Source organism: Podarcis gaigeae, assembly GCF_964106915.1.
Source record: "Podarcis gaigeae genome assembly, chromosome: 3".
NCBI lineage: Eukaryota > Metazoa > Chordata > Lepidosauria > Squamata > Lacertidae > Podarcis > Podarcis gaigeae.
Window position 1 is genome coordinate 39,885,029 of NC_139680.1, and position 23,871 is coordinate 39,908,899.

The 23,871-nt window shown below is 40.7% G+C and overlaps 1 protein-coding gene across 4 annotated transcripts; it reads right to left on the reverse strand.

Annotated features, from left to right (window-relative positions):
• Positions 1–1,508: 1,508 nt before the first annotated feature.
• Positions 1,509–23,041, reverse strand: LCA5 (lebercilin LCA5). Of its 4 annotated transcripts, none has more exons than XM_083730306.1 (9): positions 22,788–23,041; positions 17,898–18,018; positions 14,784–15,166; positions 13,253–13,782; positions 10,894–11,031; positions 9,605–9,701; positions 8,505–8,644; positions 6,731–6,863; positions 1,509–5,301 (listed from the first exon to the last, which is right to left on the reverse strand). In XM_083730306.1, exons 3-9 carry the CDS (start codon positions 14,977–14,979, stop codon positions 4,496–4,498), a joined length of 2,040 nt encoding a protein of 679 aa, XP_083586432.1. In that variant the 5' UTR covers positions 14,980–15,166; positions 17,898–18,018; positions 22,788–23,041; the 3' UTR covers positions 1,509–4,495. The 4 variants fall into 4 exon arrangements, with proteins under 4 accessions (XP_083586432.1, XP_083586435.1, XP_083586434.1 ...); XM_083730309.1 differs by having other exon boundaries at positions 14,784–14,980; positions 22,788–23,001; XM_083730308.1 differs by lacking the exon at positions 22,788–23,041 and adding an exon at positions 22,178–22,295.
• Positions 23,042–23,871: the final 830 nt, after the last annotated feature.

Below are 23,871 nucleotides of genomic sequence, written 5' to 3' on the forward strand. Positions count from 1 at the left end.
GTTATGAGGCCTGGTTAACTGAGCTGCTGCACCTGTTAATCTTTGTTATGAAGAACAAGTCTGCAACCACTTGGGTATGTATTTGTAGGCTTGAGATTGTCTCTTTACTTTACAGGTCAGCCTTCTCTAACAATAATCAAAAAGCTACCCACATGACGATTCCAAGAAGACACCCATCACCACCCTCTAGGATCTGCACTCCAAACTGAATGAAACTCAAGAAGAGTGAACATCAAACAGATCTTCGAATCAAATCACAAATGCACTAGTGTAGAAAACTCACCATCCTGCTGGGATAGCTCAGTTGGTAGAGCATGAGACTCTTGATCTCAGGCTCATGGGTTTGAGCCCCATGATGGGCAAAAGATTCAGGGTCCCTTCCAGCTCTACAATTCCATGATTCTGTGAAACATTTAATAAGATCTGTTAACCCTTATTGGAATCTGCAAACACTGCTTAGTACATGCAGGTCCTGACACATGTGCAAGGACACCCACACTGTCCTTTTTTAGGACAGAAGATACAAGGCCAAATGTCTAGTCCACCGCTAGCAGCAGTTTGAACTTTATTGGGAAGGAGATTTTCTTATGGATTGTTCCCAATGCAGGATTTCCCACAGACGCATTTCTCATTGGAATAACTTGGGTACCACTCTCCCACAACTAGGGTAGAGTAAGCGTATTTTAACTGGCGGAGCCAACAGTTGCTGTTAGCGTTCATTTTGCAAAGGCTTTGATAAAAATTAGATACGGAAATGGTAAAGCTAAAAAAAACAAAAAGCTCAATATAAATACCTACTTCTTTCTAAATATATGTGCCATTGAGAGCTATTTTAACGCAAAATAAATATGTGGATGGATTTCTCATGCAAACTGCAGTTAATCAAATCTACTGTGTGTATCCTAGCAACATGCTAGTAGCCAGCTGACAATAGTACTGAAGGACGGCTTGCTTTTTTTGTACAGATATCACTTAGATTTTATTACTGACTGAAAGAAATAATTTTATTGGATGAAGGATACATTTGGTCTGGAGAAAAACAGAAGTTTCTATGTTCTGTGCCTCTTAGAAGCTTTGTGTTAGGAATAAAGGGGGTCAGTAAAAGTGAAAGGATATTTTCTTCTAATAAGTAAATTAGAATAAGCCATTAGAAAATGAACAAAATATGGCACGTGCCTATTTCAGAAGTCAGAATTTTGACTTTTGAAGAGATATGCTATGTTGGCATTTTATGCATGTGCAGCAGCACAATTCTTTTCATACCTCTGCAACCAACTGGTATCCCATGTAAAAGATGTCAGAGACAGAAATGTACAGGAGGGCATCAGCGTTGGAAGTAGAATGTTGGTGTTTCGTACTGTTTCAGCCTGATCACATAGGACTGTTATTATGTAAAGTCTTAACGTAACCCACCCCAAACTTTGAATAAGGTGGGAAAGGTATGGAGAGGTCTAAACACTTTTTTCTTTTTCTTTTTCTTGGAAACAGATATGATCTACACAAACCCATCACAGAAATATTTTAATATAAATCATTCTGTTAAAAAAAAACACCCAAGCATTGTTCCAAGGTAGAACCTTTGACAAAAAATATAAAGTTATAAAAACAAATTAAACATTACATAATAAATAGATATTAAAAATCAGTACAGATGGTAATATTTTTATAGCATTAGCTCTAAAACAATTCTTTTAAAATACATACTATAGTCTTCTGAATCATAAAAATGCTTTGTTTTATATTACAAGAAAAAACATTACCGCCCTTTAGTGTTGCATTAGAAATGCAAAAGGTTTCAGTGATAAGAAGCTCCCTCTCGAGGCTACAGGCCACACGTCAGCTGTTGGGACCCTGAGGCTGCTGCACAAGGGGGTGCCAACAGATGACACGTGGAAGACCACAGTGAAACACTTGTCAAAAGTTCCCACCAGCTCTCACAGGCGGATCACAAACAAATGTCAAGATGGACTTACTCTGCTGAGATTCCGACTGGAAACTTTGAAATGGTCAAGCTCCATCTATATCGCAGAGCAGAATACTAAAATCAAACCTCCACAATAGCTATTTGCGCTGCCCCAAAAATCCGCTGTGGTCTTTCCCACAAGGTTTCAAAAAGCCTGGCAACTAAACTAGTGGCTGAGGAGATTGGCAAAAACCTGAGGGTACTTTGGAGCTGTACGGACCCACGACTTGCGTCAAGCAAAGATGGCATCTCTAAAAAATCCAGGTTAGCCAGCAAAAACGAAAATGGCAACTGGTAGCTACATAGCGTAATAGCCATGAACCAAATGGACAGTTACTGTTTCTCACTGTGGAATTGTTTCCTAATTTGATTCTGTAGCAAATGATAGTGTTTTTCTTCTTTGCATTGCCTTTAACCTCATTCTAGAACACCAGTATTCCTTTCGTCTGTCTGTGAGCACTTACTCAATATCTCTTGCCCCAACAAAGTCACTGACAGCTTGAGTTATCTGTTTAGATGGATGCATGCAAGGGGAGTGGGGCCACAGAGGCACCTAGTTTTAGTCCCTCTCCTACTCAACAGTTGCCATCAGAGGCTGAAGCATCCTCCTTATCATCGCTAGGAGACTCAACTGCAAGTGCTCATAAAGCCTCTGACAGGCCTAAGGAGGTCAAAAGCTTTAGGGTGGCAGAGTTCTACATGCACACCAAAGTGAACAGGCTATTTTTCATCTCTCAACAGCTTTTGCACTTTATGTGGATCTGACCCAACTCAACTATGTTCTCTAGATTGGGACAATTGTCTATAGCCAAAATAAAAACAGCCCCAAAAGGTGAAGTTGGTGCTTTGCTTTAGCTGGACAATAGTGCAAGTCCAACAGATGTATTTAAGTTGAGATCTGGACTGCTGCTAACCAATTCTTTTGCTGATGTTTTTAGATTGCTTCCTATTCAAAATGTTCCATATAAGTAGTATGAACGGAGCATTTTACACAACCAAAGAACTGCAATTAAAACTAAGTGACACCACCAAATGTACATTTTTACCAGCCATAGGACTAGATCTTCCTAAGTCTCATATAAACATTACATTAAAGTTTTGAAAGTGAACAAAAACTAAGTATTAAAACAAATCCCATTTATTTGCTCAAATATTACAGTATTTTCCATTATGGCATTGCAGGCTAACCGCCTGCTGATGGAAAGGAATGTGTTAGAAAGAGAACAGAAGCAATTTTCAGCAGTCACTTGTACCCCTTTCAGTGCCGTCCTGAAGTCTGCTCCAGGGGGCTTGGAGGATGCCCTGGAACAGATTTAGAAGGAGAGCTGTGTACTGTACAAGAGAAGTGGACTGCAAATAATTGCCTTCCTTCCAGTTCCATTGACTAATTCTCTTCCATCCTCCGACAGCCACCACTGGATATCACATCAGGCATTATTTAATAAATCTACTAAGAACAACTGCACAAGGTTGTGTCGGACAAATCCACTTCATTAAGTGGACTGTGCTCATGGCTGCAATCTGCAGCCCATTTACAACAGAGAAGGCTTGTTAATGGGATTGGTGTGATATGCTGGAGTGTGGCTGATGACAAATTAAGCAAGTGCTAGGTTAGCCTAAAATGTGGCAACACTTTTTCACTTCACCGTTAAACCATTTTCTCATACGCATTCCAACAGGTGGTGAGAAATTACGAAATTATCTAGAGTCCCATCAAGTCCTACATTCTATTTGACTGAATGACAAAATCAGATTCCCTTCTATTATAAGAAAAATAGCCTCGGTATTGCTTTTCTCAATATTTAGGCTTATTATGCAAGACCAGATGAACAAGTTGATGGGTTGAAAAGTCATAATATGCCGTCTCCTTTGAATTGTTCTCATTTCTTAGTTCAACAAAATGTTTGCATTTAACCTCTGCTGTATTGAAACTATACTACTTGGGAGACTCCCCATAGCAGAGACTCCCTTCCCTGATGGTACAGGGGGAGGATTAAAATTGCCCTCAGAACTGGTTAAAGTCATTTGTAGCCCTAGAGAAACAATTTAAAGAAGAGTAGTGATGGAAACTACTTTATTACTTTGGGGGGGGGGGGAGAAAGGAATTTCAGCTATTTCTTTTTGTGGCCACATGCAAAATGTTTCGCTTATGATGTCACGCAGAAGCACCCTGACTCACTGTGCCACCAAGCTGTGTACATTTAAAACTGAAGGATGGAAAATATCTAGAGAAAATGGGGAGATTATTATGAAGGTGGGCGGGCAGAGAAGACTGAATAGACTGGGTAGGATTGTGCTAAGAAACCCAACAGATTGGTATACCTATATCAGTCACCACTTTCAATTGCTTAGGGCACCCTAGATAAAAAAGCTGTGTTCTTGATGACACATCAAGCTACATATCCCATTTCCCCTCACGTATATATTTTCAGTCACTTCATATTTATAACGATATCTGAAAAGTTTTAAAAACTATAAATAGTGCATTAAATACATGTACTCTTTACACGTACGGACTTTTGCAGAATATAATCATTGCAACAGTACTTCCTCAATCTCGTCTTCCAAGTAATCAAAAGCCTTCACAGCTGGTCTGCTTGCTGTGTGCTGCAGTCGGTGCCTTTTGGGATTGAAGTTTTTCCCTTCACTGAAGAAAAGATCGCCGTCGTCTTTTACATTGACCGTAGAGCCTTTATCCTGGAAACCATTGTTTGGCCCGCTGTCTTGTCGGAAAGTACCCAAATCATTTTTCTTAGGTGGAGTGATGGTGCTGGCACCGCTTCCAAACAGCTGCTCCATTAAGTTGGCCTTTTTATCTCTCTTCATGTGGAGACCCAAGTCTTCCTTAGTGGGTTCGTCAAGGAAGTCGCTTTTTTGATTAGCCCAACTTGGCCTCCCTGATACTTTCCCAAAAGAAGGTACATAGCAACCAAATGTCAAATTGCTGCTTGGGCTGGTGGTCTCTATATTTTGCTGTTTCTGGATTTCTCCTTTCGTAGCCGTATTGTGCTGGCCGTATTCCAAAAAACCATTGAATAATTTCTCAGTTGCTTCTGAGCTCTGGTACGGCCTCTTACTTTTTTCCAAGGAATATGGTATAGTTACAGTCTCTGAAGTGTGCTCCTGTGAAGTAACTTTTATATTGATCTGCGTTTCCTTGTCAATTTCATACATCTTAGAAAGCAGAATTGCCTTCCGTCTTTCCTCTTCTTCGCTTTCATTATTTTGCATCCCATTTCCCAAACTATAGATCTCTGTCTCCATTTTTGCTTTTTCTTCTTTTTCCGGCAGAAGACTATTTTCCCTCTTTTTTCTCTCAGATTCTTCCTTTTCCCATTCTGTGGGTTAAAGCATCAACAACATTGACTTAGAATGATATATTATTATGTTAGTCACCTTTGTGAATTACTTACAATGAAACACATTCTTGGTTTCTAAATAACCCAAGGCGTACTTGCTTATTTTACAGAATTCCATTCCCCTTTGAGTTCAAACAATTATATAAAGCTCAGTTTTGATTGATGTTGTCACCATCAAGCTTTTGCAAATGATCTACAACTATCCCTACAACTCAGGGATGAAGAGCCTGTGGCCCTGCAGAAATTGTTGGACGCCAACTCCCAACATCTCTGACCATTGTCAATGCTGGCTGGGGCTGATGAGAGTTCAGAGTCAAATGCAAAAGAACTCAATTTACTCTGAAGTCTGTGAACCAGGTGAAATACTATTTCCACTTGAAAACTTAACATCATATAAAGCTCACCATTCCCCGCCCCCCCAAGCTCTACTTTTTTACTGGAGTTTTGGTCGATTTTTGAGAATTGTGCAGTGAGGTTGGAACCCCATGTTTAGTTAAACATGCTTGAGCCCATGTGCCATGACACAGCAGGTTTGGGGAACATACGTGGGCTTCGCCATGCCTGATAGCCTTCCACAACCAATAATTGCACTTGGTTCTGCACACATTTCTCAGGTTTGACTTCAGTGGCATTGTGCACGCATAAACTGAAAACTGGAGCAAAATTGTTCCACAAAGGCAGTGACCTAGACTGTGTTGGTACTGAAACAACTCACCTGTCACTGTTGATAAAAACATCCCTCCACAATGCACAAAAAACACAAGTTTCCTGTATTGAAGCTTAACACTACCCTTTCTAAAGGGAAATATAATTCCAAAGGACAATTCTTGTATGAAATGAAAAAACAAAATGTTAATGGCATGTTTATTTACCTTTTTGCACTCCTTTAAATAAATGCAGAAGATGAGAACTCAGTATAATCTGAGAAGGAACAGGGCTAAAAAAATGTGTGAGCAGAATGACTTCTGCTGGTACAATAGGGCTCCCTCCTCCTTGTATGTACTCTGTGTTGTCCACAAATCTACCTCAAAGAATAGATCAGAACAGATTTGGAAGGTATGCAGGGGGCGGGGGGAGGAAAAACAAGCCCCACTGCACGGCGTATGTTGTTCTGCCCACAAAGAGGACTATTTTGAACACAGCCCATAATCTTTTCACAAGCAGCACAGCCAATAAATACTAAGAATCACATGTTTTATTTTCATCAAGAACAATAAAATTTCCTATGCTTACTAGCAAGAAGTGTTTCACATATGAATTAATATCCTGCCTACTAAAAGAAAGTGCAATCCTGCACATGTTTACTCAGAGTAAGCAGTAAGTCTTACTCAGTTCACAAAGCCTTACTTCCAAGTGAAAGTAGATAGGATGGCAGCCTCCGGTAGCAAATTTAAGTGCATTTTCTTACCATCTCTTAGTTTCTTGGCTCTCTCTTCCAAGGCCTGCAGTTCTTGATCACTTTTCAGCCTTTCCTCTCTTTCTCTGCTCTGCTCTTCCTTGAAGCGTTCTGCTTGTTCTTTCCAGTCTTTAATTGACTGTTCCTGAAGGAAGTTTTAAATATAGAATTGAAGGGGGGGATATAACATCACATTCTTCCTGTTGTTCCATCTGTGTAGGCGTGCCTGATCAGACAGTACCCTCTCCCCTTGTGTGCCCTTGCAAAACCAATTTTTAGGGCACGGGGGCAAGGGAGGAGAGGGGAGAAGCCCCATTGAGCAAGCGGAAGTCCTTGTGCAGGGCTTCCTTTGACAGGTCTGGTTAAGTGAATGCTGCCTGAAGGATTTTATTTTTTTAAAAAAAGCTATTTGGAGAAGGATATGCTATAGCCAGTAGATTCAATGGCATTATATTAATTTCCACTAATGGAAGATTTGGCATCATATCATAGCTGTACAGAGCCTGATCCTCAAAGCAAATAAAAGACATCACAGGGGAAACAGTTAAGAAACAGTTAAGACTGTTCAACTTTTCCCCAAACCTACTGTTTCTTCAGGGCAAATCCCCCACTCACTTATCACTGGATGTGCTCACAACACTAATTTATATATTTATACACCACTGTAGCATCAAAATATACAGCAGTGGTTTTTTAAAAACATAAAACAGCTCCAGCTCATTGCTCCTGGAGTCAGTTTTGAAAGGAGAATTCAAACACTGACATGGTACACTTAAGAGCCTAGATGGGACAGTCTCTCTTTCCTTTTCTGTTCTCTAATAAAGTGGTACCTTGGGTTAAGAACTTAATTCGTTCTGGAGGTCTGTTCTTAACCTGAAACTGTTCTTAACCTGAAGCACCACTTTAGCTAATGGGGCCTCCTGCTGCCGCCGCGCCACCAGAGCACGATTTCTGTTCTCACCCTGAAGCAAAGTTCTTAACCCGAGGTACTATTTCTGGGTTAGCGGAGTCTGTAACCTGAAGCGTATGTAACCCGAGGTACCACTGTATGCAGTGTGCTCTGTCCACCCCCTTTTGCTTCTCCACCCATGTTCTCCTCAATCCCACAGTACAACATCCTGATGGCAGTCATAACATTTTCAGTATCTGGATCACACATGAAAACTGGGGTTTTTTTGGGGGGGGGGGCAAAAACCTGTGAACTCCAGGGCATTTCCTCAGAAACAAGGCAGGGGATTATATCTAATCCAAACATTCAATTATTATTATTCCCCGCCCCCCAATCAGTGTAAGGGTGCTGAACGCACAACCCACAAGCTGGATGAGCTCCCCCACTGCACAAGGCTTTTAAAGTAGTCAGCCAGCTCCAATCTTCTTTCTTCAGCTCAGTGCTGGGCAGAGAGCAGAGGTTTAAACATCTTCTCTGAGCCCAGTGATGGGATGGAGATGAGTGTGGTATGTGCGTGAGTAAGAGGTCTCTGTGCCTGTGTGTGTGTGTGTGAAGGAAAATGTATGCTGTGAGCTGTGTGCATGGGGCATGTCTATGAGAGGGCACAGACCCTTTTGGCCACGACCACCACTAGCATGTGACCCTTGGAGACTGGATCAATCCTGAATTTGTCCTTTACACTGTTTGGGAGTCCTCTCATTAACAAGCTCATACTTTCAGTCTGCGTTACCTTCACCCCAGGTACAAAGGATAACAAGGCTCGTTTTCAACCACCCTTTATGAACTTATCCTTATTGCACCGGGAACAGTGATTTGCAGAATGCGGGCTAAACTCACCATTCTGAGATGTGCGTCATGTTCCTTTTCCTCTGGTATTCCATCAGAAATAAAGTCTGGTGGTTGAGGAAATTCTACTGGAGAAGAGCACCCAGTAGTCTGGACTCCTTTTGTTATCTGTTTAGTATTCTTATTAGAAGCTGTAAATAAATGAATGCTCAATTCACATCACTTTTAAAATAGATGAATTTTAAACAGTCTAACATGAAGGCCAGTATTTCCTTAGTCATCTGAAGCTCCTAAACAATACAGTCATACCTTGGAAGTAGAATGGAATCCATTCCGGAAGTCCATTCGACTTCCAAAATGTTCGGAAACCAAAGCGTGGCTTCTGATTGGCTGCAGGAACTTCCTGCAGGAAGCCCTGTTGGACATCTGGGTTCCAAAGAACGTTCACAAACCGGAACACTCACTTCTGGATTTGCGGCGTTTGGGAGCCAAAACATCCATGTTCCAGGGCATTTGGAATCCAAGGTACGACAGTACTAACCTGATAGTCAGGTGTCTGTCTGTGGAATAAGGGAAGCAATTTTCAAGTATTCCTCCCTTTCCCAAAAATCGGCTGTAGAGTGTTGGGGGACCCTCCAGGGCGGATTTCAGGGCAGATGAAGGGTTTTGCAGGGAGAAGGAGGAATCACCAAAAGTTGGTTCTCTCACTGTTCCACTGATGGAAGCCTTAGCTGAGCAACACCACTGGATACAACTCAAGGCCCACATACTAGAAAATGTATAATGAAATTTGAAGCTATGAAGGGGGAAAGTTACATATCTTTGGAGGGTAGTTTTCATTCCCTATCAAAACCAATGTATTCAAAACTCAAGCCTCTTGGTGTGTCAGCCCATCTCATTCATTACCACTCTAGACTTCATTATTCTTTTAAGTATATTCTTGCCATACAATGACATTCATTGAATTTTTAATTGTGCCACTTCAGGATAAATATCATTTTGATTAAAAAAACACCTAAACATTGAAAGGATAAATTGTGGGGTCAAAATTCCAGAAATACTGGAGGTGTTGATCATTATTGTCTTATATGACCCCTGAAACTCAGCTTGGCCATTAGATTTGCTTATAAAACTTTCCAGAAAGCATTTACCTTTTTTCCTTGGTGCAGAATCAACATCTTTTTTGGGTGAAACTTTTAACATCCTATTAGCATATATATTTTTTGCATCCAGTTCTCTTTCCTTTTCCTAATAAAAAAATGTGAATTGTCAAAAGGCTAATCAGAAACACTTTTTCACTTTCCTTGTTTTACAGAATTTCTAGATACGATCTTCAAAAAAGTTATGTACTAAAAATATTTGCTTTTCAGCGTCTATAACAATTATTTTGCAAGTCTTGCTTTACAATGTGCTTTACCTCCTGACATACAATGAAGACACAACTGGAGGTGTAAAATGAGCAAATTTGCCTATAAAGGACAATACAGCAACAACAATTTGTACCCTACCCAACTGTTTAGGTTGCCCTAGCCACTCTGGGTGGCTTCCAACATATATAAAAGTGTAACAAAACATTAAACATTAAAACGTCCCCATACAGGGCTGCCTTCAGATGTCTTCTAAAGATAGTATAGCTACTTGTCTCCTTGACATCTGATGGGAGAACATTCAGTAATAATAATAATATTATTCTTATTTTATTTTACATAATTTTATTTATGTAGCACTAGCCAAAGTATTATTGTTGATGCAACTCCTGATCCAAGCCATGTTGAAACGACAACATTCATCTTGCAATATGTTTGCTTCCATGAAGAAACATAGAACTATGAAAGACAAGAATGCTTTTAGGAATTCACTCACTGCAGCCCCCTAACAGGAGTTGCCACTGCAAACCTATTCACTCAACACTTGAGAAACACTCAAATCCTGTTCATGAATGCTGCAGTCACAGTTATGACAATGGAAGTCACATGAGCAGGGTGCATAATGACACACAAACACTTCCGTGGAATAGCTTTTCTCCATGTGCTTAGGTAGAAGGCATGCTGCTGAGCAATGCTCTGAAGCAGTGACTTTTTTTTTAGCACAGTACAGCAACTTTATAATCTCTTTAGCTGTAGTCCCCAGTCTGTGTCCGACACCCACTGGAGTGCCCAGGGAGATTCTCTATAACCAACTGCAGCTCATTTAGACTGCCATTACTGTGGAGTCCTTGAAAAAACTAACTTCGCCTGTACAGGCATATTCTGTGCTGTGGGGTGTTTTGGAATATATATCACATTATTCAAATGCATAACCATGCCATCCATTTGGTTAAAGCTCAAAATACTACCATGGTGCAGTCCCGATGCAACTCCTGGGCCAGCAGTGAGTCTATCTTGGCCCTGGAAAATCATGTGCTAAGGCTGTTCTATTCAAGAAAAGGTGCAGTTTTTACCTTTAATTTTTGACCTAGCCGTTGGACTTCCTCTTGGAGAACTTTATTTTCTTCTTGGGCATCACATAATTTCTTTTTCTCAGAATGCAACTGTCTTTGGAAACTACTATTACTGAGGTCAAGGTTCTTCTCCAAGTCCTACGATTGAATATATCAGAAATATCAATTTCTCCAAATGTCTGTTAATTTTCCTTATGAAAATGATTTACAGGTGGTACATGACCCCAGTAAAGCTTGCAAAAATTTACCACTTGCCTGATAATAAATGTTGGAAATGTAAAGAAAATGAAGGTACCTTTTTTCACCTTTGGTGGACATGCCCTAAGATTAAGGCGTTCTGGGAAATGATATATAATGAATTGAAAAAGGTATTTAAATATACCTTTCTGAAGAAACCAGAGGCCTTTCTCTTGGGTATTGTCGGCCAAACGGTGTCAAAGAAGGATAGAACATTCTTTATGTATGCTACAACAGCAGCAAGAATACTCATCGCAAAGTATTGGAAGAATGGCAGATGAAGGTGATAGACTATATGGGACTGGCAGAAATGACGGGCAGAATCCGAGACCAGGGGAGAGAGACAGCGGAAGAAGATTGGAAGAAATTTAAGAACTATCTTAAGAAATATTGCAAAATTAATGAATGTTAGAATGGCGTTGGCTTAGAAATTGTGTGGTTTTCAGCTGAATTGGATAAGTAACAAGAAAAGAAGGGTTAAAAATTTAAATGAAATTAAGGGGAAGGATTTGCTGAATTAACATAATAGAAATTGGAATACAGAGAGGGGAGGTATGGGGAAGTCGGGAAAGTAAGGTATAAGGGAAAAAAGGGAATGAAATTATACTTGTTCTTTTATGTTTTGTTTTGTTTTGTTTTTTTGTCTGTTATATTATTGTTTTATTTTGCATTTATACAATAATTGGAAAACTCAATAAAATTCTTTAAAAAAAAACAAAAAAACAAATGTCTGTTAATTTTCCAAACTTGGACAACATGAAATAATTATTTAATGAGAGAGGGGTTCCACTGTGACAGGTTCTTGGTTGTCAATCCTTGGGCACAGGACCTTCCTCAACACCAATCTTCATGGTGGTGCAAGGAATCTTGCCCATTTATTTTACAAATTGGTATGTTATTTCATTTTACTTATATTTTATTTATCTCGACATTTTCATCCTGCTTTCCTATGAGAAAAATCAAGCTCAAGGCAGCTTATGCATAAAAATATAGAACAAAAGGGAAAAAATCCTGACAATGAAATGAAACAAACTATCAACAGTAATTTAATCATCATCATAAACAGCTTCATAAAAAGCAGCAGCAGGAAACCAACATATCTTCAAAGACTTTGTTCATCCCATTAATTAAGCTTTTGTAAAATTATACTTTGTTTAAATCTTTAATTCAACAACTAAGGTCAGATCCAAAGGTGCCATTCTGTTCATCGAAGGGGCACTTTCATGAATGGACAGGACCTTTGATTCAGTAGAGTTTTTTTGGGGGGGCGGCAAGAGGACACAAGGATGGGGGAGATGGACAACTGGCAAAAAAAATATGCCTCTCTGTCTTCCAGTAGCAAGCAATGGGTGAGTCACATCATGAGGGGAACTCTGCTCACAGGATCTTACGATCCAACCCAGTAAATAAAATGGAAAGATGGATAAAGAGGTTCCCTTTATCTATTATGCAGTCCTATACATACCTACTTACTTACTTTATTGATTTATATTTAGAAGTAAATCCCACTGAATACACTGGAATATTATTCCCAGGTAAGTACATATAGGAATGCAGTCGTTGAGGTTTCAAGACGTTGTGAATAACAACAGCATTAATGATTGGTGGAGCATAATTATTGGTGAAATTAGCATTTACTATATTTACCATATATACTCATGTATATAAGCTGACTTTTTCAGCACATTTTTTATGTTGAAAAAGCCCCCCTTGGCTTATACTCGAGTGAGGGTTCCACCTAAGCGCATTTCCGACAGTGGCAAAGGAGCCCTTTTCGGCTGCTTGTTCTTCCTCCGCCGCTGCCGCCACCAGCCTCTGCCTCTCAGCAGCACCCTAGGAAGGCAGGGCGACAGGAGGGGCTGGGCAGGGAGAGGTTTGTGGTGTGGTGAACCAGCTTATACTCGAGTCAACAAGTTTTCCCAATTTTTTTGTGGTAAAATTAGGTGCCTCGGCTTATACTCAGGTATATACAGTATTTCTACATTGCATTTCTTTCCCCCACTCTCTGCTATACTTTTGCCAACAACGGCTTGGCTATTTCTATATATGCAATCCTATACAATGAGAAATTTATTAAGAATGATAAGAAGTCGTTTGAGTGTCGTCGTCCCCCGTCCCCTACCTTAATTCTCTTCTCAGTGTCATCCAGCCTGCTTTCTGCTAAAGCCAGCTTCTTAGCCAGCTCATCGCGTTCCGGGAGGTGCCTGTCTTCAGCAAGCCTTCTCAATTTTTGCAAGTTGCTTTTGGCCTTGTACAGCTCCTCCTCCGAAGCCCGGAGTTTCCGCTCCGTCGTTTGTTCTCTTTCTTGAGATCGTCTCAAGCGCTCCCTCAGTATCCTCATCTCGTCACTGTGCCGTGCCAGGAGCTGAGAGATTTCGTTTTCGGTGTCCTCAAACTTATGCAGGGCTTTCTCGTGTCTGTACTGAAGACGCTTGAGCGCCCTGTTCTCTTTCTGAAGCTCATCGAGCTTGACATGCAGTTCCGTCAGCTCATTACGGAGCTCGTTGATTTTCAGCAACCTGGCAGAAAGAACTCTTTTTGTAACTAGGCTAATATCTTTGGCAGGAGACTCCCTGTTGAGGCTCTGGGAGCGAAACCCCCAGCGGATCCCTCTTTTGCTGGGCGCATATTTAGAGGCAATTTGCTTAGTGCCTGCAACAAAAGAAGATGTTGGTGTTACAATGAAAATCAACAACCCACTGCTATACTTCTAAGGCACACAACGCTCTCCTTGCAGGCATGTTATAGGCATGTCCCTTAGTAACAGGCAACAAAAGTTCTGTACCACTTCTAAGACATTAAACACATAATTTCAGCTCTCAGGATAGCTGTATAGCAAAACTGGTTTAGCAAACTTTGAATATTACTTCTGGAGATCTATTTTAAAGGTGTTTTGATCCCAGCAAGAGTGGGTAATATGGTAATATCCTACTGTTGTGCCTCTACTGATGGAAGGTGAAGGAGGCAGTTTTCAGAGATTCGTCCAGCTAGCCGCCCCGGCACTTAGCTCCCCAAATCTGCTCCAAAGTCCTCCAACTTTCTAGAGAAGATATTGGGCGAGCGGGGTTGGATTGCAGGGGAGAAGGGAATCACCAAAAATTGCCTCCCTCTCGGTTCTCCCATCAGATACCTTCCAACAGCAGAGAAGCACCAAATGGATTCTACACAGCCACAGCCACAGTCTACACAGCCACAAATGGATTCTACACAGCCACAGCCACAGTCAGAGGCTGGCTGCTCAAGAGAGCACAACAACTGAGCAAGTCAGACCAAAAACTGTGTAGTGGAAAGGAAGGAGAACGGTGCCAGAACAGCTCTGCGAAGCAAGTGGGTCAGTCTTTTGAGGAAATGCCTCAGCAAAATGAGGGAAGAATTAGGTTTCAATTGCTCATTTAGAAGTTGTGGAACTACAGGATCCCCCCCACTGACAGAAAACTCTTTTCTTTTTCATTCTTATTAAAAATAAAAACAACTTTTTATAAATCTATAATATAAAAAATAGACTATAAATAATAGAGCACTGTTTGACCTACAGTCATATATATAATTTCTATGCTTACACAAGAAGGAAAGGTTCAGCAAAACTTATTTTACTTTCGCATATGTTTAGGATTGCAGTTTAGCTTAGAAATTGTATTTTACCTACCACTTACCTTGGTAATGTGCGAGGCTTTTCAAAGTCTGTGATTTGCTGCTTTTTTCTCCAGCATTTGTAGACTGAGTGCTTATCGTTGGCGAATGGTCAGAGCCGTGAGATGACTCGTCGTCAGAATAGTAAGAGTTACTGCTTTTATCACTGTCTGATTTTCTGTTGGGTCCAGAATCGAGACTCCTTCCTCTCTCCCCCATTCTAAATAAAAATAATGTTCAAGACCTTTCCTCAAGGAATATTCATCTTGCCAGAGGACGGCTCACAGAGTCACAGTGGAAGTGCTGGCTGGCTGCTTGCCAATTCATCATTACCCTACATTCAGAAGAAGGGTTGCCGCCTCTCCCTTTGGCAGTCAGTAGTTTTGTTCAGAATGTATGTTTGTTTCTGAATTCAGAGAGGGAAATGGAAGTGATTTAGCGTTTCATTTTGTAACTTTGTAAAAATTATTATTTATTTATTTATTAGAATTAAATAATGCCGTTCATCATAAGATCTCAGGGTGGTTCACAAGATAAAAATACAAGGTAAAAGCACAAATACATAGTTAAAACAAAAGCAACAAAACAACAACCCACCTGCCACAAACACATATTTATAACAGATAAAATAATTTGCAAAAAAGTAGCTAACTATTTCTGCATCCAACACTGAAATTAGTGTTTGTCTGTATCAGAGAAGTGCAGTTTTGGCTTGTTCATTAAAAGCTGCTGTCAAATATGTACACGTTTGACATTCTTGGTAACATGGCAGAGGAGACAAAAAAAATTGAAAAGAGTTTGAAGTAATGCATTACATCACTTGAAAACAAAATAATTTAAAAGGTATGGTATCTGGATTGTTTAAATAAACAAGGAAACGAACAAGGAAACCAGAGCAGAAGAACCCATCTGTTCATCAACTATTATTTTATAAAAATTGAAAGTACGGTGGTTTGATTTCAGAATAATCGAACATTTTCAAGCTCTACATAAGCTACTATTTAAGATTGTGGTAATCAGATATTTTTATATTTTGAATACTTTCCCTACCATTATAATAGCAAACCTATCAACAACAACAACAAAAGGTGAATATAGACCAGGGCTGGGGCCTTGCTATACGTTGCTGGACTACAATTCCCATCTACCCCCAGTCCAGCAGTAGTAGGAGGGCCACAGGTTCCCCAGACCTGGTTGAAATCAAGCATTTGTTTCTTATAATTGCCAGTGATCTGTAGAGAGATCACAAGCCAGGCCTGCAGGTGATGGTTTTGTCCTGTATGTTATCAGTGTATGGCACCTTGGAATATGGCGTTAGGATTTTTATCCATCTGTGCAGCTCCAGCAGTGGCACTATGTTTGTGTATATCATGTGAGTGTCTGAGAGAGTGTGAGACATGAAGTCTGAGTACTGTTGGAGTACAGTGGTACCTCGGGTTAAGAATGTAATTCATTCTGGAGGTCCATTCTTAACCTGAAACTGCTCTTAACCTGAAGCACCACTTTAGCTAATGGGTCCTCCTGCTGCCGCTGTGCCGCCGGAGCACGATTTCTGTTCTCATCCTGAAGCAAAATTCTTAACCCAAGGTACTATTTCTGGGTTAGCGGAGTCTGTAACCTGAAGCGTATGTAACCTGAAGCGTATGTAACCCGAGGTTCTACTGTACTGTTGGAAGTTAGTTTCACTTCTGAAAGTGTTTTTTCTGTTCTGTTCTGGTGCTCAAAGAGCACAGACGTGCTGATGGATTCTCTGTATATAGACTGTAAAATAAAGTAGTTTAAAAGACAAGAAGAAGAAGAGGAGGAGGAGGAGTTTGGATTTGATATCCCGCTTTATCACTACCCGAAGGAGTCTCAAAGCGGCTAACATTCTCCTTTCCCTTCCTCCCCCACAACAAACAGTCTGAGGTGAGTGGGGCTGAGAGACTTCAGAGAAGTGTGACTAGCCCAAGGTCACCCAGCAGCTGAATGTGGAGGAGCGGAGACGCGAACCTGGTTCACCAGATTACGAGTCTACCGCTCTTAACCACAGCACCACACTGGCTCTCGCACCACACTAGAGCTACTGATTGACTCTTTCTTCTGCTATGAGATGCCAAAAGACGAGTGTGCTCCTCTCAGGAGGGAGGGGTGGCTTATCACCGGTCTCTCTGGACTGAGGGAGATTTATAGCCAGAGTGTGACCACCGGAGAGATGTCCTGGAGTCTTGGGAAGCTGGAGGTCTTCCCAGGTGTGTTTCCAACATATGGAGGCTTCATTTACCGTAGCTATTGTGGCTAACAGCTGTCACCTGATTTCTCCTAAACTTGTCTAATACATTTAAAAAGCTGCCTAAGATCATGGAAAGCACCAGGAGCCTGGGTTTGGGCATCATCAGGCTTGTGGGATGCAGCTCCCAGGACAACATGGTGAGGAAGAGGAGGAGCAAAGTGGGAACTTTGGTACAGTGTGCATCAGCATTCTGCTCCTTCATGTTAGGCCATAGTTAAACATTAACCATAGTTTAATGTGCCATGTGGACCAGAACGTTATGTGAAATAATTATTTCCCAGGGTAGGCTCAGGTAGAAATGGAGCAGGGGTTGGATTCATTATAAGCAGCTTCCTATGTCCATGCATTTTTTTTTTAATGCACCTTGCTTTTCACCATGTAGGTCTCAAAGTGTATTACAACAACAAAAGAACACAAAATTTAAAAAACAAATTAACCCTCCCAAATTCAAAATCTTCTACTTGATCCACCAACTTGATTCAACCCTAAATTCCTGTGGAGCCTGTAGAATGCCCTCCCATCAGATGTCAAGGAGGTAAGTACCTATACTGTACAGCCTTTAGAAGACATCTGAAGGCAGCCCTGTATAGGGAAGCTTTTTAATGTTTAATGTTTCATTATGTTTTTGTATATGCTGGAAGCCACCCAGAGTGCCTGGGGCAACCCAGTCAGATGGGTGGGGTACAATGATGATGATGATAAAAAATGTCTCTATATTGTTCAAGATCTTATTTAAAAACTTTGTCATTTGAACAAAATGGTTCAGAAGTTTGTAGGAAAGGAACTCTAGCCTATTAATGATTTTAGTAACCGTTCTACAAAATTTCACTGAGTCTTCTAATGAAATCAACCTCAAAATACTTACAGCTGTCTGAACCTATAACTTTATGAATCCTTTTCTCTTCATAACTTTATTCCTTTGGATAGAAGTAGGATCTCCCACGTGGCTCCTGGGTCACTCACCCTCAAGGGCTTATTTTCATTCCCTAGGGCAAGAGGATTCAAAGTTCCTATTGTTATGAACTCCTTAACTAGCGTTCCATTCATTTCCACAGATGTGAACCATCTCATGCTACACATGACCCTAGCCTGTAACTGCAGAAGTCACCTTTCTAGCCTCCCACACATTCTGGCTATGATCCAGAAACCATTTAATCACTAAAATCCCACTGAAGTCCTTGGAACTACTCCAGAATATGTAGTTTGATTAGTCCAACCTCTGTGCTTTTTCAGTGGAATTTTGATAAGAAACACTTATTAGGTAAAACAAAGTGGTAGAAACTAGAATGTCCTTCTCAGTGAGTATATTATGCAGAAAAGAATAGGCAGAGATTTTAGTTTTAATACGTTACTGGTGTTTTCATTGAAAAGAAGCATTTTTTCCAATATGAGAAACACATTTTAATCTAATTAGATGAATATCCACACTCCTGTATATAAATACAGTATGCCTTGTTCAGCTGATATGGTAAGATTATAATGAATTAAACTGAATTTTCTAATGCAGTTTGAGAGGCTACAGAAATAGGCAATGAGTATCTCCAAGCAAATTTAAAAGTACTCTTCTTAGTTCAAACACATTGATTAGTATTTTCCCCAACATTAACATACTCAAAGGGCGGAAAATGATTAAAATAATAAGAACCATTAAATGTAGCATCAATGAAACAAAAAATAAATAAATAAATAAAATGTCACCTGTGACTGGAGAAGCCTTTGGAAACAAAGATATAGATGAGAATATTATGATAGCTAAGGAAAGGTTTTGAATAGTACTAGGACAATCTTGCATTTCCCCATTCTCCTTATTACTTAAGCTTGTGATTGATTTTAATTTGGGGGTGGGGTTACAAATGAAATCTTTAGCTTGAAAATTATGCTGGCAGCAAGATCTGTGTAACTGAAAGACTAAATCAAGATGCAATCAATTATAGGTAGAAAAGAAAGTGATTGATATTGGGGGGCATTTAATATATGCATATTTTGCTACTGAACTATTTGATCAGACATATTATTCTACTTTGGCTACCCTGATGAACTGTATATGTATATGTATATGTATTTGTATACATACAAACACACCATATATGGCCAATGTGGAAATTAAACTGAACCGAGTATTAAATGTTAAAAAGAAAATCACCAGCTGTCAGAATCTTACAGCTGACAGAAAATGCTATGATGAAAATACATATTTCCAATCCACTGCTGTGCTCCCACATAATTTTGCTATTTTCGCTACATTTTTTCAAAGGGAAACATACAGAAAAATATAACATCAAGGAAATTAGTCTCAAGAGAAGTTATTAACAAAGTAGTCCAAGTGATATTTTGTCAAAGTATCCTTTTAGTCCTAAGGCTTAACAGCACTGCAGAACAAACAGGAGCAGAGAATCCAAACCCAACAGCAACACATAACAAAACAAACACTGCTGTTACACAACTGTGGCGTTACAGGCCGATTTACCAATGTAAATGGTCAAATCATTAAAGGGTCTTTGAGGGTCCTTGCCAACTCAATACTATTGTGGATTTTATAAATTAGGAACAGGTTTCTTTTCCGTTTGAAATCCAGAATATTATCTGCCAAGTTTTGCCCAGCTTGGTACCCTGCCAACTTGTAAGCAATTTCATCATCCTAAAGAAGTACTGTTCATTTTAGAGGCTAATGAATTGCTTTGAAATTTGAGTTACTTCAGCAAGTATGAGGACTTTTATAATTAAGAAACTTCTTGGTCCATTGCCTTTAACTATCACGGAACACTTTCATTTAATTATGAAGTCATTTTAATTTCAGCACACGCAAGTTAAATCCTCAAGGTTATCTGCATTTCCTTGGCAATTTCGATAACATTGTTCAAAATTCCAGTCATTTACAGACTTACTTGCAAGTAATATGCATGTACTGAAATTAAGTCTATAGAAGTAACAACAGTACAATATAGTTAATAAAAGCCATGAAGGGCTATTTTTGGCCTTATTAAGCTAATATCTCCATTTTCCTCATAGGTTTCATTTTCTAATGCATGTTCACAGGTACAGAGAACATGAGGCACTCCAAGTCTCTTCCTTAAGGAAGTTGCAGTACAGGATGTCAATGATGAACAAAGTTTACTTGAAAGTAATTCCCACTACATTCAATTGAACTTATTTCTTAACAAGTATGCTTAGAATCACAGCCTCAGCCTGCAATTCTGACTCATCAAAAATCAATGCCTCCTCCCCAGCTGAGGATTTCGGATGTAACACTGTAATTCTCAGACTGTTACTCCAATGCTAACTCCATTTACAGTGGTACCTCGGGTTAAGTACATAATTCGTTCCGGAGGTCCGTTCTTAACCTGAAACTGTTCTTAACCTGAAGCACCACTTTCGCTAATGGGGCCTTGTGCCGCCGGAGCACGATTTCTGTTCTCATCATGAAGCAAAGTTCTTAATCTGAAGTAATATTTCTGGGTTAGCGGAGTCTGTAACCTGAAGAGTCTGTAACCTGAAGCGTATGTAACCTGAGGTACCACTGCATTTCAGTGGGGCTTCAACTTGGCTTAACAGTATGAGGATTGGACGAATGGCACAGCAAGAGATTACAAAGAATTCTTGCAGTGAGCAGAGTGCAGAATTATTTCATCACATCGAATAGCCACTAATGGCAGCGAGCGCATATACAAAAATAATAGAAGAAAGCTCACTGGTGAATGCAGGCTGGGAACAAGACCGTGTTTTCCTGGAATAATTTGGGTGGGGAGCCAGCAGCCCTCCAGATGCTGCCCGACTCCACCTTCCATGAACCCCAGCCAACACAGCCAACAGTGAAGGACAATAGGAACTGTAGCCCACTGACATCTGGAGGGCCAAAGGTGAGATAGGATTTGTCCTTTTTATTATTGTTGTTGGGTGAACATGCTTGAAAACTTTTTGTTTCATTTTATGTTTATTCCATGTATCTATTTTTTAATGTTTGACAAGTATTTTAGTATTCTGCAACATATGTATACATACAGGCCAGTATCTGACAGTATTTGACAGAAGAAGATACGTTGCTTTATGGTAAATAAACAAGGGATTCATGGCATCATGGTCAACAATATAAAGAACCCACAGTTGTGAATCTAGTTACATGCTTCAACAAGAAAGTTCTGAAATAGCAGTATCTAAATGCACAATTCCTTACATCAATACCAGTGAATCCAATCCATGTTTACTTGGAATTATGTGCCACTGTGTTCAGTTGGCCTTACTCCTTAGCATATGTGCTTAGGATTGCAGCACAGATGCCATAAATGTCTGCCTATGAATGGTTAACACATCTTCTCTCTATTATTTTCTGAATATAAAAAATAGTACAAGTAACCAGACCTCAAATAACTGTGCCGGCAAAAATGTACAGCTTCTGGAGTACTGAACCGGGTGTACCTAATTGACCTGTCCACAAAGTAAAAAAAGAGTTATGAAAACAGGCAGGTTTTGTTTACCACAGCTTCTAGTTTTGGAATGGTGGGGGTGGAGTGGGCAGGGGTAGAAAGGTTTTACGTTCAGAGATTAAATGAAAACAGCCAAGCATTTTAGGCTATCTGAAAAACTAACAGTCTTCCCCTGAAAATCTTAAATGCACTTACAAGGGAGTAATGCCTATTGAACACAGTGGGAATTACGTCTGAATAAACATGCATAGTACTGCACTGTTATTGCGGTGAAAATTTTCATAAGCTAGAAATAGGATTTTGTGAACACTGCCCAAGCATTAAGTGTTATATGCTCAGTTGGCTTGTGCGGATATACACACATAGAGATAAAAGAGTTGCAAACGTGGAGAACAGGAGGACATGAAACACAAGAGATTCAACCCCCAGCCCTAATATATGCAAGATCAGAAATAAACAGTGCAATTCTATGCATGTCTACTTATGAAGGAAGTCCTGCTTCATTAAATGAAAATACTATCCACAGATCTCCAAGTTCCCAAAGGGGATGGAGGTGTTGGTTTGTGGCAGCAAACAAAGAATAAACAAAGAGGCACCCTAAGGACCAGCAAACTTTACTATGGAAATAAGGACTGGCACCCACTTCACCAGATGCACTTCCAAATATTTATTTGTCTTCATCCCACATCTGATAGTTTGTGAAAGCATATATACTACAACAAACCTGTTAAGTTCTGGCGGCAGACGTGCGTTGTCCTCAGGCTTGTTGGTTCTACACTTTGTATTTTTATTTTTTTTACCAGGACCTCAGGCTTTACCAGCCAGATATCAACGACCTGCAGCTTGGAATTCAAAGAGCAGGGTGCCTATGAGCATGCTAGGAGTCATGGGGTGCGTTTTCAGCACCAGAATTTGCACTTGAGTTAAGACTTATGGCTTGCTTTTTTTCCTCATTTTTGCAGCCTAATTCAGACAGTATATATACTCTGTGTGTGTGTATGTATATGTGTGTGTGTGTGTGTGTGTGTGTGTGTGTGTGTGTGTGTGTAATTGAGTCAGAAACCTTTGCTTTCATCTACTGCAAAAAGATTTATTTCGCGCCCACTCGCACTAAGGTGCTTTCAGCCTTTGGGAAACATTTGGCAAAAGAGGAAGAGAGGGAGGTGGGTGTTTTATAGGGATTTTTTGCGTTTTGTTGTTGTTGTTGCACTGCTGCCTTTTGACAACACTCGGAGTTAGGAGGAGGAGGAGGAGAAGAAGGGGGGTAATAATATATCCGAAGAGCAACAGGCGCAGCCAGCCCCCTCCCGCCCCTCGGCCCGCCCCGGCTTTACCTGCCTCCTCGACCCCCTTGCACGAGCCGGACGGTTGCCGAGGCTCAGCTTAAAGGGGCCGCGCCGCCGCCACCATCTCGCGCGTCCCGGGATATTTACAGCAGGTTCCAAGGTAACGGGGGATGAGGCGAGAAGGAAAGGGGCGGGACCAGGGCAGGAGGAGGAGGAGGAGGACCCGGAGCCCGATTATTTCCCCTCCCCCGATTGGCCGCCTTCCTTGCCAAAACCCTCGCTCGAAACCCCAATCGCCGCGTGCGATTGGGCCGGAAGGGGCGGGCCGAAGAAGGCTCTAGGGAACCTTCCATTGGACCGAAGCTTGGGGCAGGTGAAGGTGCTGATTGGCTGCTGGGCCACTTGAGGCGGAAGCTCGCCGAACTCGACGGGAAGGAGCGGGGGTCGGGGAGCGTCCTATCCCAGCAGCTGGTTCCTGCGGTGCCGTAATAAGGCCTCAGTTCTGACCCCACTTACTTGGAAGTGAAACTCAGTAGGGCTTGCTTCTGAGTAGACACGGGCCACATTCACGCTATATGTTTAAAGCGCCGTGGTACCGCTGTAAGGAGCCACGGCTTCCCCCAGAGAATTATGGGAGCAATTCCTCTCCATAGGGAATTTTGGGAACTGTAGTTCTTCTGAGGAGAACAGGGGGTGTCTCATAAACCACTCTCTGCACCTCTGGCAAACTACAGCTTCCAGAAGTCTTTTTTCTGGGGGGAAAGCTATGACTCTGGTGCCATAGTCAGTACTTTTTCCTCTAAATAAAATGTTCAGGGGTACTCTCATTTTGACTCAGGAAAATCACAATTTGATAGTTTAAATAAATACAGCGAAAGGACAAAGATTCACAAAATGTTTAGGGGTATTCGTGTCCCAGCATCCCCCCAGAAAAAAAGCACTGGTCATAGTGCTTTAAATATATGATGTGGATGTGGCCATGATTAGGAGTGAGCTGTAAATCTGGTATTATTTCTAAAGTGCCTTGCAGTGCAATTCAATCCAGTCATTTGTGGTTTTGAATTAAGATCGTGAGTGTTTGTTTGCACTTTGTGTGTTAACTAGGTTGCCAATGCCACAATGTCTGAATTGC

Bases quoted from the DNA above. Each gene is read 5' to 3' on its own strand.
- LCA5 (XM_083730306.1), bottom strand. From the start codon at position 14,979: ATGGGGGAGAGAGGAAGGAGTCTCGATTCTGGACCCAACAGAAAATCA. The intron at 8,645-9,604 runs GTAAATGCTTTC...ATTTATTTACAG, and splicing joins TTCTGCACCAAGGAAAAAAG to CTTCTAATAAGAATACTAAA. The intron at 6,864-8,504 runs GTGAGTTTAGCC...AACTTCCTTCAG, and splicing joins ATGACGCACATCTCAGAATG to GAACAGTCAATTAAAGACTG.